The sequence below is a fragment of the Mizuhopecten yessoensis genome, unplaced genomic scaffold, assembly GCF_002113885.1.
Source record: "Mizuhopecten yessoensis strain PY_sf001 unplaced genomic scaffold, ASM211388v2 scaffold5877, whole genome shotgun sequence".
NCBI classification, from domain to species: Eukaryota; Metazoa; Mollusca; class Bivalvia; order Pectinida; family Pectinidae; genus Mizuhopecten; species Mizuhopecten yessoensis.
The window spans coordinates 1,098,337-1,111,799 of NW_018406268.1; the positions used below are offsets into that span (position 1 = coordinate 1,098,337).

Consider the following 13,463-nt stretch of genomic DNA (forward strand, 5'->3'; position numbering starts at 1 on the left):
AGGCCTTTGTCGTGGATGGTAGGGAAGGTTTTTCACCTGACACTATACAATTATTGACCTTCCTTGAGATCACTACAAAGATTTATCAACCAGAAGGACAAGGAGATATATTTTCTTTCCAGGTTGATAAATAATTGTATTAATCTCAATTGAGGTTGATAATCTCTTTATTATATGACAGTTTTCTTACAAGTCGTAAGCCCATTATCCACACGGATGTTTCTATGGGTTGAAGAAATTTAGATTGCTGTATTCCCAACTGGAAATTGAGACAATCTCTTTGATTTATTCTATACTGTAATTGAGAAGAAAAATACTAAGTCATATTTAAAAATGGAAGCCTTTGGAAATCCAAAGAACGTCCATGTTTTTGCTATTTTTGGATAACACTCTTGCTGATATAATATGCTCTATCAAACTGTAAGGTGTCCCAAGGTTGATATGACATTATATCACAGTCAGCAAAGCAGGTCCCAGTTTGTAGGGAATTTACAAGTCATATAATAAAGACAGTTGTCTTAGACTGGTAGATAAGGTTGTCATCCTTACAATTAGCTTAACACTAATATTGAATACTTGTTAAAGTTATCACTATTGTCATCTATATCACCTGTAGCATGTAACATGTACTAACGTCATGATCAGAGGTACATACAGCTGAGAGGATAGTGTTATATAGCTAAGCCTCCAGTAAATAGTATTGGTATGATCGTTGTGTTTGTGTGACTTTATTGCCAAACCATCTTATTTTGAGTTCTGTATTTGATGCTTTTACTAGTTGTGTGTAGTCATTTGAGAATGTCTGGTTTTGAACATTTGATACATGTGAAGAGGTCAAGGGTCGATGCGGATAAATGTTTTGCAAGAATTGACCCAGACTTATGTTGTATCCACTATCCAGTGTGCCTGACAATCATTACGCCGACCTGGAAGCCCAGCTTTCTCCGAGCGCTTGTCAAACTGGTCTTTCCACGAGGTGAAACTCATTAAACTTTTTCGTTTATTGCACCCATTTTCTTGCACTTTCTCCTAACATTGCGTGGTGTGTTGTGCTATACCTGTAGCCATCGTTAGTATTGTGTATGGTTGTTATACTTGTTTGTCCTTGTGATAACACGTACATGTACAACAAAAAGTTACGTACTGGAATTGTTGTAATGACCAAAGGCCAGCAACTCTTGTTTGATTGAGTATAATCTTTATTATACATAACAAACGATATGAGAAATTCATTTGTGTTTCAAAGACTCGCTCTTATTTACTTTGACAAACAAAATTTTGAGAAACAACAAATATCGCATAATGCATGTATCAGAGATGTTTTCAGATTGGTTCTATAATTCCCCCACATTCCAAAACCACTGGCTCTAAGCTTCACAGGCCAAAATTATTACCGAGCTTTAACCCTTTTTCTGAATTTTGGATTTGTCTCCATTGATGCCTGTTAAAGTTAGGTTAGGCCACAAAGACCATTTAACCTAGAAACTAAGAACACATTTAATCAATGTTTAATTACATATGCTTGTTAATTATTATACACAATATTTATTTTTGTTAATATATTTCTAATAACTGACCGTACTACCATGTAAAAGTATATGTGTGTAATGTGTTGTTTCTGATAATCGTCCATTTTCAACTTTTTTTTCTAATATATGTTATAGTTAAAATAATAGCAGGGGGAAATTAACAAAACCTGTACAGAACATTAGCATGTTTATAATATTTACAAACCAAGGATCCCGGTAAAGAGGACATTCATATATAAAACACTTGTAAATACATTGGTGTTACAAGTTAAAAAATGAAATACTAGGTAGGCAACTATGAGGAAAATTAATATATCATGACTTATATGGAATACTTCAGTGGCTAACTGATATTTTAAATTTGCTATTTTTCAATTATTTAACATTTTGTCTTATTCCTTTTTTTTCTTTTTTTCTTTTCAATATCTAGAATCCTGACTTGCCTGTATAATTTTAATTCATATCTGTTTCATTTATTTTCTAGGCTCAATGAGTAACCAGCTATTAATCTTCGTTATTTTGTTAGCATAAAATAAAGACTTTGACTATGCTTAGGCAAAAGCTTCTGTCCGCGATGGATGCTATATAAGATCTTCTTAATTTACAAACTTTTCCGAAAACACATCTAAATTCTAATGCAAATATATTTAAATTTACAACTGATAAGTTTATGTAGTTCCCTGATCAAGTAGTGGCAACAACCTTTTATTATAAACCTGTGTAATGGTTCATTTTTTGTACTCTTTCGGGTAAAGATTCTGATAAAAATTGTTGAATTACGACCTGGGTGAGATCCTAACTTTTCCGCTTAATTTAACCCTATGGTCAAGGGAGATGACATTCTCAGCATCATTTTGACCAGATTTGTTTCTGAGCTTGTTATGAGAAATTTTTCACAGAATTTGTACCTGTACATAAAAAAAAAACATAGGTAGATAGTGATACTGCAAGCCTTATCACAAAATTATGTAACATCATTTGATATTGCAGATAGCATTTCTTATTGGGATTAACTTCTTATACACTCATGTCTTATTCATACACTCATGTCTTATTCATACACTCATGTCTTACACATCGTGTCCTTTACACTCGTGTCTCATACACTCATGTCTTATACATCGTGTCCTTTACACTCGTGTCTCATACACTCATGTCTCATACTATTACACTCATGTCTCATACACTCATGTCTCATACTATTACACTCATGTCTCATGCACTCATGTCTCATACATTGTGTCCTAAACACTCGTATCTTATACATACACTCGTGTCTCATACACTCATGTCTCATACACTCGTGTCTCATACACTCATGTCTCATACACTTGTGTCTTATACATTGTGTCCTTTACACTCGTGTCTCATACACTTGTGTCACATACAATCATGTCACATACACTTGTGTCACATACACTCATGTCACATACACTCATGTCTCATACACTCGTGTCACATACACTCATGTCTCATACACTTGTGTCTTATACATTGTGTCCTTTACACTCGTGTCTCATACACTTGTGTCACATACAATCATGTCACATACACTCGTGTCACATACGCTCGTGCACAAGTTTTGTTGTTGATGTATTTATCTGCATAATTAACTTGTTATGTCAGATAAGGACATGTGGTATGGCATATTATTTATCACGAGCATACATGTACATGTCTTCTTCTAGACACCAAGTATCAATTAATCCTGCTTCGTCCCTGCTTGTAGATGATTTCATGGCCATCACTTATCACCTGCTTACCTCACCCTACAACTAGGCTTTCTATAACTTCCCCCTATAGTGGTTGGCAACAGTTCCAGCAACACAGTGTTTGAAATGATATTGATTTTCATGATGAAATATTTAAAAAGACAGAATCTACATTTTTATATTAGATAAAATGTCCCATACTGCTATACGACTTCCACTAGGCATTTGTTTATATCAATGCATATTCATATAATCAGAGTTTTTTTCATTTGCATTTCATTTTACAGTTATTTTGATACATGTAAGTAAGGAGGAAATAGTTAATGCTAATAATGAAGATTTAACCACAGGCTTGATAAAGATTTTTAATGCTGCTCCTTCATAAATATAACAAAGTATCAGTGGAAAAGAACTAACTAGTGTACATAGCACAGTCATATGATAAACATGTTTAGGCCAAAAATAAAAGATGTTTGTGTTTCCTCTTCCTCCACCTTTCCTAGTTTTGAGTGCCTATAGTTATTTTTCCCAAATTTTGAAAAAAGCAGTGAAAAAGTCTGAAACACAGTCCCTATATGACTTTAGTAAAAAAAAAAAATGAAAAATAGTAGATTTAACCTACCAACCTAGCCTATTTTTTGACATAAAAGTGGAAACACAACAAAAAAAATGTTGGTCTTATGGAAGGTGCCTGAACTAAGACAGTGTAATATGACAATACATGTACTTTATAAGCTATTAACTACAGTAACAAAAGTTAAAGTATATGGGGAGTAGCACTTTCTAGTATGGTATACAACTTTCCCACGGGTCAATATTCACAGCGTTTGGACGGGTAGCGTTCACAGCGATCATACGGGTCTGAGGTCATTATACACTGCTTACTCTACCCAATATCTCTTCAAGTAATCAGGTGCATGTGGAAATGGTCACTGATGTTAAAATCAGTTCTGTATTTCTAAAATCTGCCTGAGAATGTCTATGATTTTATAAGATCAATGCTTATACAGGAAAAAATGGCAAATAATATGTTTATGGGATCTTAACACTAATTCATGATCAGGGGCATACAATTTCATATTTACAATACTGGCCTGCAGACAGATTTTAAAAATTTCACTAGGCCGACCAATATCTTCATTATAAATACAAATGTATTAAAACTGTTCAATAGCCCTAACATAATATCTACAAGCCCTAGATGTTGGGCTATTGAAATTGTAACCCCCTGATATCAGGTACCGGCACTTATTTGTCAGTCAAGACTATGTAAATTTATTGGGTACTACATTTGTGCCACCAGAAAATATAAATGAAAACAAAAAATGAATGTTTTTTACTGTAATTGAAACACAATTATTAAACCATTGTCATTTCACTGCCTTACTAGTATTTACATATTGTCTGGTACCTGACCAGTACCTAGTACAAAGTGGATCAGAATGTCTGGTGCTAGTATGGATCAGTCGGCGACATGTTTACGTTAAAGATGCAGGGTTCAAACATTTGTCTGATGGAGACTAATTGCTTTGTTTCTGTTCGACAGTATTGCTAACACGGACATTCCACCGTCACCTCCTGTTGGCCAGGACCAGTACAAAAAACACAGGTAAGACGTTGCTGATACACAGTAAAGGTAACTACAGTGTACTTGTAATGAGTACACCTGTGTTAATCTATTTCTCCCCCAAACACACAATCCTATTCAAATAACCAAAGGGATTTTTTCTCAATCCTCCCTTTTTATGTGGCATAAGTCTTTTAGAAAGTAATTAAACGTCTTTTGATAAACTTACTTATAAAATATGATAAGTATATAGCTTCATCGACTCAATCGTGACAGCAATGTTGGCATGTCTTTGTGTCCATTTAAGATTTAAGAGCAATAGTCTAATATCACTTGCCATTATCGTCAGGAAATTTTTGCTAGCTATGACTAGGACAGGTTTCACTAATCCTGTCATATTTATTATCAGAAAAAAATAGTTTTAAGGAGAAGTTTAAAATCAAATTGAAGAGGCACAAATGTTTGATTTCTAAGAGAATCTGATAGTTATGTTTGATACACCGATTTCTGTTTCAGTACTGGCAGTGCAGATGATGAATACACAGTCAAACTTAGAATGTACACCAAGAAGATCCAAGGTGGGTATATACAGTTATAATATTTAGTCACACAGGAGAAGTAATCACAGCTGTATGCTGAAGGTAGATACCGATAGGATATTTAGTCACACAAGAGAAGTAATCACAGCTGTATGCTGAAGGTAGAAACCAGTAGGATATTTAGTCACACAGGAGAATTAATCACAGCTGTATGCTGAAGGTAGATACCAGTAGGATATTTAGTCACACAGGAGGAGTAATCACAGCTGTATGCTGAAGGTAGATACCAGTAGGATATTTAGTCACACAGAAGAAGTAATCACAGCTGTATGCTGAAGGTAGATACCAGCAGGATATTTAGTCACACAGGAGAAGTAATCACATCTGTATGCTGAAGGTAGATACCGGTAGAATATTTAGTCACCCAGGAGAAGTAATCACAGCTGTATGCTGAAGGCAGATACCAGTAGGATATTTAGTCACACAGGAGAAGGAATCACAGCTGTATGCTGAAGGTAGATACCAGTAGGATATTTAGTCACACAGGAGAAGGAATCACAGCTGTATGCTGAAGGTAGATACCAGTAGGATATTTAGTCACACAGGAGGAGTAATCACAGCTGTATGCTGAAGGTAGATACCAGCAGGATATTTAGTCACACAGGAGAAGTAATCACATCTGTATGCTGAAGGTAGATACCGGTAGAATATTTAGTCACCCAGGAGAAGTAATCACAGCTGTATGCTGAAGGCAGATACCAGTAGGATATTTAGTCACACAGGAGAAGGAATCACAGCTGTATGCTGAAGGTAGATACCAGTAGGATATTTAGTCACACACGAGAAGTCATCACAGCTGTATGCTGAAGGTAGATACCGGTAGGATGTTTAGTCACACAGGAGAAGTAATCACAGCTGAATGATGAAGGGAGATACCAGTAGGATATTTAGTCACACAGGAGAAGGAATCACAGCTGTATGCTGAAGGTAGATACCAGTAGGATATTTAGTCACAGAGGAGAAGTAATCACAGCTGTATGCTGAAGGTAGATCTGGCAGTGCAGATGATGAATACACAGTCAAACTTAGAATGTACAGCAAGAAGATCCAAGGTGGGTATATACAGTTATAATATTTAGTCATACAGGAGAATCTATCACAGCTGTATGCTGAAGGTAGATACCGGTAGGATATTTAGTCACACAGAAGAAGTAATCACAGCTGTATGCTGAAGGTAGATCTGGCAGTGCAGATGATGAATACACAGTCAAACTAGAATGTACACCAAGAAGATCCAAGGTGGGTATATTCAGTTATAATATTTAGTCACACAGGAGAATCAATCACAGCTGTATGCTGAAGGTAGATAACGGTAGGATATTTAGTCACACAGGAGAAGTAATCACAGCTGTATGCTTAAGGTAGATACCGGTAGGATATTTAGATAATATTTTACAGTACATTTATATACAGACTAACACCAGCAGTATTTTGTTACACTCAACATGAATATGATTTCACCCATTTGACGGTAGGAATTAGGATGTAATCATTTTCTCTTTGGTATGAGATATGCCAATAGGTGGCGCTATTGGTGGTATTTGCACATGCCAATGGACTGGGTTGTTACCTATACGTGACATTCAGGCGACACAGGTTATAAGGAGCACACTTGTATTCTTTTTTAAGGGGTATTTTTTATTATTGAGATATATAGGTTCGAAATTATGATTGTATACGAGATGTACATTATTGTGTAATTGCATTTATTAATCGTTGTGGTTATAAACAAACCTCAGTCAGTGCCTATGTCGCTGGGAAATACAGTTTTTGTATTTGTGTTGTTTATCCTATTGGATAATGTAGGAGAGAAATAATGTTTTATTCTTCCTTTTTTGCAGGTCTGAAAAAGAAAATTCGGCATTATGAGGAGACGTTTGAAAGAGATAATGGCTTCAAGGTAAAACAGTGCTAGTCAATTAGTCTTACACAAGTATAACAATCCTTGTTCTTACCCAAAAAATCTGTCAAAAAGTTGTTCTGAAGATCAAGAATGATGCATCAGATGTTCTTCAATCTTGCAAAACTGAGGATCCTAAATGCTGAAGTCAGGCCAATGTGCCTATACTGTACTCAATGTAGATTAGATATTTCTGTAAGAGTAATGCTGAACATTTTAGCTGAAGGTATTTTCACTCAAAAAAAAGAAGTTTCAGTCTACTACCAAAGAAAACTGAATTTGCACTCAAGACCACCTTTAAGAAATCCCAAATGGTCTGCTATTTTAGGTGGTCTCTTTATAAGATTATTATGAAAACATTGCAAGAGTTTGAACTGTGATCTGTTCAAACAGATGGTCATGTTTGACAAATAAGATTCAAGCAGGGAAAATGTTAAAACTATTTTTTTTTACTGGCAGCCATCCCACGTTGACAAAACGAACAAACCAGAGGTGAAGAGATGGATGGGCGACATCACAAAGGCCAAGAAAGAGATCAAAAGTAAGTGGAACAATTTTAAAAGCACAAGTATATTCATTTTGAAAAATCCAAAGAACCAGGGGAAGAGAGATGGATACATTTGTTTTGCATGTTTCAGACATGAGATAATTGATTTCATCTGTAAATCTGTAGTCTAGAGTAATAGTCAATAAATTCCTAAGAGAGCAACTGTGCTTAAAACATGTTTATTTGTGCTAGATGATTGATTTGTTAGAAGGTTGGGTGCAGGTTTCCACATGAATATTTGTTTAGGGTAGATAAGAAATGGTGTATCTTCAATAATATTTTATTACTAACATATATATAGTGTCAAGAGGGATATTGCTTCGTAACAAAGCTACTGACAATATGAATAGAATGCTACAAGCTATACGATTTTAAACTGTTTGGGTGTTTTCCTTGAAAGTATTAGTACATATACTATTGATAAAGCATTTTTCATATAGTTCAGTGACCGATAAGATTCTGTTAACTCTGACATATATACCAAAACCATCTCCTTTCATTCATCAGAGCTGAAGGAGGAGGCGGAGATGGGCAGTAGGAGTCGACACGGGAGCGGTACATCGTCTAGTGGTGAGAGAGGCGAGCCCCCAGACCTTCCTCCCACCATGGAGCAGACTCTTCTGGTCATCCTACAGAAATTGGAAGAAAAACGCAAAGATATCCGGCGACCAGAGGATGTCAATGTAAGTACAGAAGATTGACTGTTCATAGTCTGGATGTCTGTGTGTGACCAACACTTGGTTGTAGTTAGTCTGGTAAAACGGATTGTCCAACATTTAACTGATGTCTGGTTTTCCATTTACCCATCAGATTGACCAAAATGTGGCCCAAGTCTGTTTCTCAGAGTACTTCATAATAACCAACACTCGATGTTGGTCTGGTTGTCTGATAAGATAACACAATCCACAATCCTGGATACAAGATTGTTATACTGTATATCTACTGACTTTAGCCGTACAGCAACAGCATGATTAGACACTAATATGAGTACATGTATTTTATTGCAGATTATGAGCCGAGAACAAGTACAGGATGAGAAGCTGTCGGTGCAGAAAGCTTTATTACACTTTGAAAGTATTCACGGCCGACCTGTAAGTTTATTGACAACATGATGATTGAGCATCTGGTTACAAATACCACTGATAACTAATTGACGAAAGTGTCACTTCATCTGCCGGTCATTAACTCATTCACCCCTGAAATTTCATAATGGACTATTCCGGCCTTTGAATTGGAAGAGTTCAAATGTGTCTCCAGGGGTGATTGATAATGCAAACCAACATAAAGATATCTGAAGTATTCCTATTCTTAATCTTTTTTTCTTACAGCGAACAAAAGATGATAAAGACCTGATGCGGCCACTGTATGATAGATACAGGACCATAAAACGTCTACTCATAAAACCGTCTTCGGTAAGTACCAGCAGTGTGAACACTGACAGCCTGATCATTGCTACCCCCGAGTGGTGTGTGATACCAAGCTCGCCAGGTTCTCTATCCAGTGTGCACTCTTTCAGATTGTGTTCTTTGATAAAAAATTAAGGATGATGTCTAAAGCTTAAATGTTTGTTTTAAGAATTAAATGTGGTCCACATATTTTTCACTATCCAGTGTGTACCCTTTCAGGTTGCATTGTGTTCTTTTATATAAAATTAAGGAAGATGTTTAAAGCTTAAATAGTTGTTTTAAGATATACATGTGGTCCATATATTTCTCAAAAAGAGTGTCATGATAACGTAATATCTATAAAAAATATATTACCTGTTCTCAACAAAGTAGATATCTTGCCTGTTGCTAAGGATTTCACCGTCTCATGAGAATGTACTTTTCTACAGGAATTATTCCGATTTGGTATTATCCACCCATCCAGTAACCTTTTTATCGGAATGAGTACTCCCTCAGTGTCCATCCCATTCCTTTGAAACTGGTTAGGGTGAACCACATACAGATGAATTTGTTCCTGTGTAGCAGACATATTGATATGATTATTAAGTATAGAACTCAATCGCAACAAGCTCGGGATAGGTTGGGTTTTATTTATTCGGAAAGGTCTACCTGTTCCACTGGAACAGTGGGCTTCTTCAGGACAATATCTTGACAAAATTTGTCCCCTGAAGTACTGAAAATCGGGATAAAAAAACGCTGCATTATTATCTGTGAGGTCATACAATAGATGTCACGTGATTAACCATAAACGATAACTGTAATGTTTTTATGACCTTCCACAATGTTCCATCACAGTTATCTTCATGTTACATCTTTGAAAATTAAACAATTTACAGTAGATAAATGCATGGAACCAACCGAACCTAGATAAGAGAACGGTGTTGGCTCTGTCCTTGGAACTATGATATGATTATTATTTGCAAAGTTATTGTCCAGACAATTCAGCCCTTAATTTCCACAGATTTTGTTGGAACTTGCTAAAAACTTTCACCATCATTCAATCTCATGATCAGTACAGAGTTATAGCCCTTTGTGAGCATTACACATACGTCTGGTTGATATGTTACAATATCTTTGGAACTTGTTTGAGTTTATCTCCATTATACCATCCTCGATATCCAGGGGTTACTCTCACTTCCGCTCTCTGCACCCCTGGAATATGTCATAGCAAAATTGAAGGCACGAAGATAGCTGTTTGATTGGTCTCAGGAAAAAGAATACTGATCAATTGCTAGGCTGATACCTGTCCTTGGAAGATTACAAAGAAGCAATGCCCTACTTAAAAGCCTGTCAAATTTTACCATTACATGACAGTGAGATTCTTTTGATGTATATCAAAGGATCGAACTAGTCTCCTTGTCTCATCAACATGGTGGCACACACTGAGCCTTCAATTTTGCTATGACATATTCCAGGGGTGTAGAGAGCGTAAGTAAGCGTATCCCCTGGAGTATAGAGGATGCATTATACAGAGTTGTGCATATGCCTTGGATGTATCGAATAATCAGCCATGACCATATTAATAATAGCTATTAAACACAAACAAACAAACCAAGAATCAGTTACAGAGTATTGTTCTCTCTGTTTCCATATTATTGTTCCTTGAAACTCAGAAGGTGTACTACCACCAAATCAACGCAAATACTAGGACAGGTGTAATAGGAACAGATTTCTTGAGTGCAGTCATGCTTAATCTAATTTAGTATACTTAAGTTTTACAAATAATTATATAAGTTTACTATAACCCTCCCAAATTATATTTCACTTTTCTCCCAATTTGTCACAATTTCGTTTGAGCATTATGCCATTATATTTACATTTGCTCTTCATCTTTCCATTGCAATGCATTGAGAAGGCAAATGTTGTTGTGAGGCTATAACAACATTTGCTATTGTAATGTCATCAAACTCTTTTGTGACATCATCAATTTCATTGTTGTCAACACTTAATATGCTGTTCAAAGCATAACTACTCAATCAAAATGTAAATATAAATAATGAATATTTTAGCAAATATTGTAATGGCCTATGGCACACATTTCTATTGCTGTCAAACTTACATTTAATAAAAGCCCTACCAGGCTTTATTAAGGTTGTCATCAGTAGCAATGTGTGTTATAGTACCATAACAACATTTGCTAAAACATTCATTGCCTAATTAAAACAACCATTCTGAACCAGCTGTCTCCATTCCTTGTTTTGAAAAGATTGATATATGTCCCTTTGTTTTCCTTAATGTTTATTGCTGCATGATAAAATGAATAATTTGATACTATCATTTTCTGCAATATATAATTGTGAAGATTTTTTTTTTACTATATTATAAAGTTTTATCATTGAAGTTAAAATCTGGAAATCAAAACATATTCTGTTGGGAATAGCTGTAATAAATCCGTTGGAAATATACTAAATAAAAGCGGTGATGACGGTGGGAAGTCTTGCATGTGAGACATTTGAGAGCATGGTGTTTGAATGCTTTCCTTTACAGCCCAGGGATAAGGGTGAGCTGCAGACTGTGCCGGAGGACCAACCATTTGAACTCGACCCTGCTGATGCCCGATCTTCCAAGTTTGTAAGTCATGTTTCTGTTCAAGTTAGTAACACCTTGCATTAATAAAAAACTAACTATGTTTAAAGGAAATAATATCATATTTTGAACATTTTAAAAAAAATCAGTGTCAATTTAGGTAATTGAATACTGTAAATAAAAGCAAATATGTGCCAATTTATATACAAAAGTTTACCTTCAAATTATTTTATTTTCATTGAATTTTTTAGAAAAAAAAGTTGTGAAAAAGACTAGAAATGATACTAATCCAGTTGCTTATCTTTCCTTTTATATGTTGCTCGTACTTCTTTTAGCATGGTAATACTTTCTTCGTTTTTAGGATACAGGAATCAGATTGTGTTAATTCATTCCAAGACTTGTATGCTAACAAGACTAAGATTTGTCTTGTTAGCATACATTATGTGTATATTGTACCATCAATAAAAAAAAACGAGCTTACCGGTAAGTCATGGTTGATGTGATAGATCAGCAGTTCTTGTGACTGATCTAAAACCATTCAGAATTTTATTGCTGTACAATTTTCTACTGTATGTTGGAAAAAAATAATTTCACTCATCTAATTAAAAGACGGATTGTATTTGAACCTTGTTAGCCAGCCAGCACAATTTCTCGTTAGCCCACTATCCAGACATTGTCTTAAAGGACAAATAGAGCTTTTTCTATACAAAATTGTCCCAGAAATCCAGCTGTTTCAAATCCAGCCATGCTTGCTGATAACAGAGGGCTAGATCATCAAGGCTATATAATATACAGTGATTATTAAGATTTGACATTAATTTTGACTATAATATGTAATTTAGGTATTTCCTTGTTGAGATCGTATATTATTTGATATATTATAATATCTAGAGTGAATATGTTCCTGTTGATTTATACAGCATAAACTTAACATTTGAAACAAAATGGCATCAGGAAAAAAGTATTAAAGTCCTATACCGGATTATCAAACCTTTAGATAAATCCTGTCCATGTGCCGACGGCCGACAATGACGAGGACGAGGAAGGTGGCGGCCTAGAGGTACTAGGTACCATGGACTTCGCTGTCACTCGTGATTTCTCCATCCTAAGGGATCCATTACGACCGACAAACAACGCTAATGAGAAAAGAAACGGACATTCCCCAAAAGTGAAAAGAAAACTCGACCTCTCGGACGAAGATATCATTTCTAAAAGTGCAGAATCAAATCTTCATGAAATGTCTGTGTAAGTCAAATTTTAGTAACGTATGTAATAGAATCCTGTTGGACTGATTGTCATTATTTATCATTGTTTATACCATTCATTAGTTTACCATTTAATATTACTTTGTTTTTCAACTAGAAATTTTCAAAAGTCTGTTTAAAATAATTGATCACAATTATCATTTATGACTTCAGTTTTATAGTGGATCACCTGATACGGTAACACACATTTTTAGAGTGGTTCTTTATCACATATCACTATAGCACACAAGCTTTGGTGCTATTTTATCACTTGATACCACATATAACATAAATTTTGTACTATGTGTAACAAGTAAACAGTGTTTTGATTGACCAGATCAGACTTTGCTTCTAATGAGAATCGGAGGTCATTATAAAAACGATAGCCGAATGT

General features: G+C 35.3%; 1 protein-coding gene across 6 annotated transcripts in view; it reads left to right on the plus strand.

Annotated features, from left to right (window-relative positions):
• The window catches only part of LOC110451221 (protein FAM13B-like), a 58,490-nt gene that overhangs the window by 43,755 nt on the left and 1,272 nt on the right, over positions 1–13,463 (plus strand). For 4 of the 6 annotated variants that reach the window (XM_021499129.1, XM_021499130.1, XM_021499135.1 and 1 more), the window contains 10 exons: positions 902–976; positions 4,788–4,850; positions 5,325–5,386; positions 7,249–7,307; positions 7,767–7,848; positions 8,362–8,537; positions 8,862–8,945; positions 9,183–9,266; positions 11,787–11,870; positions 12,823–13,070. In XM_021499129.1, coding sequence (XP_021354804.1) covers positions 902–976; positions 4,788–4,850; positions 5,325–5,386; positions 7,249–7,307; positions 7,767–7,848; positions 8,362–8,537; positions 8,862–8,945; positions 9,183–9,266; positions 11,787–11,870; positions 12,823–13,070 — 1,017 coding nt within the window. The remainder of the gene's footprint in view (positions 1–901; positions 977–4,787; positions 4,851–5,324; positions 5,387–7,248; positions 7,308–7,766; positions 7,849–8,361; positions 8,538–8,861; positions 8,946–9,182; positions 9,267–11,786; positions 11,871–12,822; positions 13,071–13,463) is intronic. The other 2 variants (XM_021499133.1, XM_021499132.1) reach the window with 2 other exon arrangements.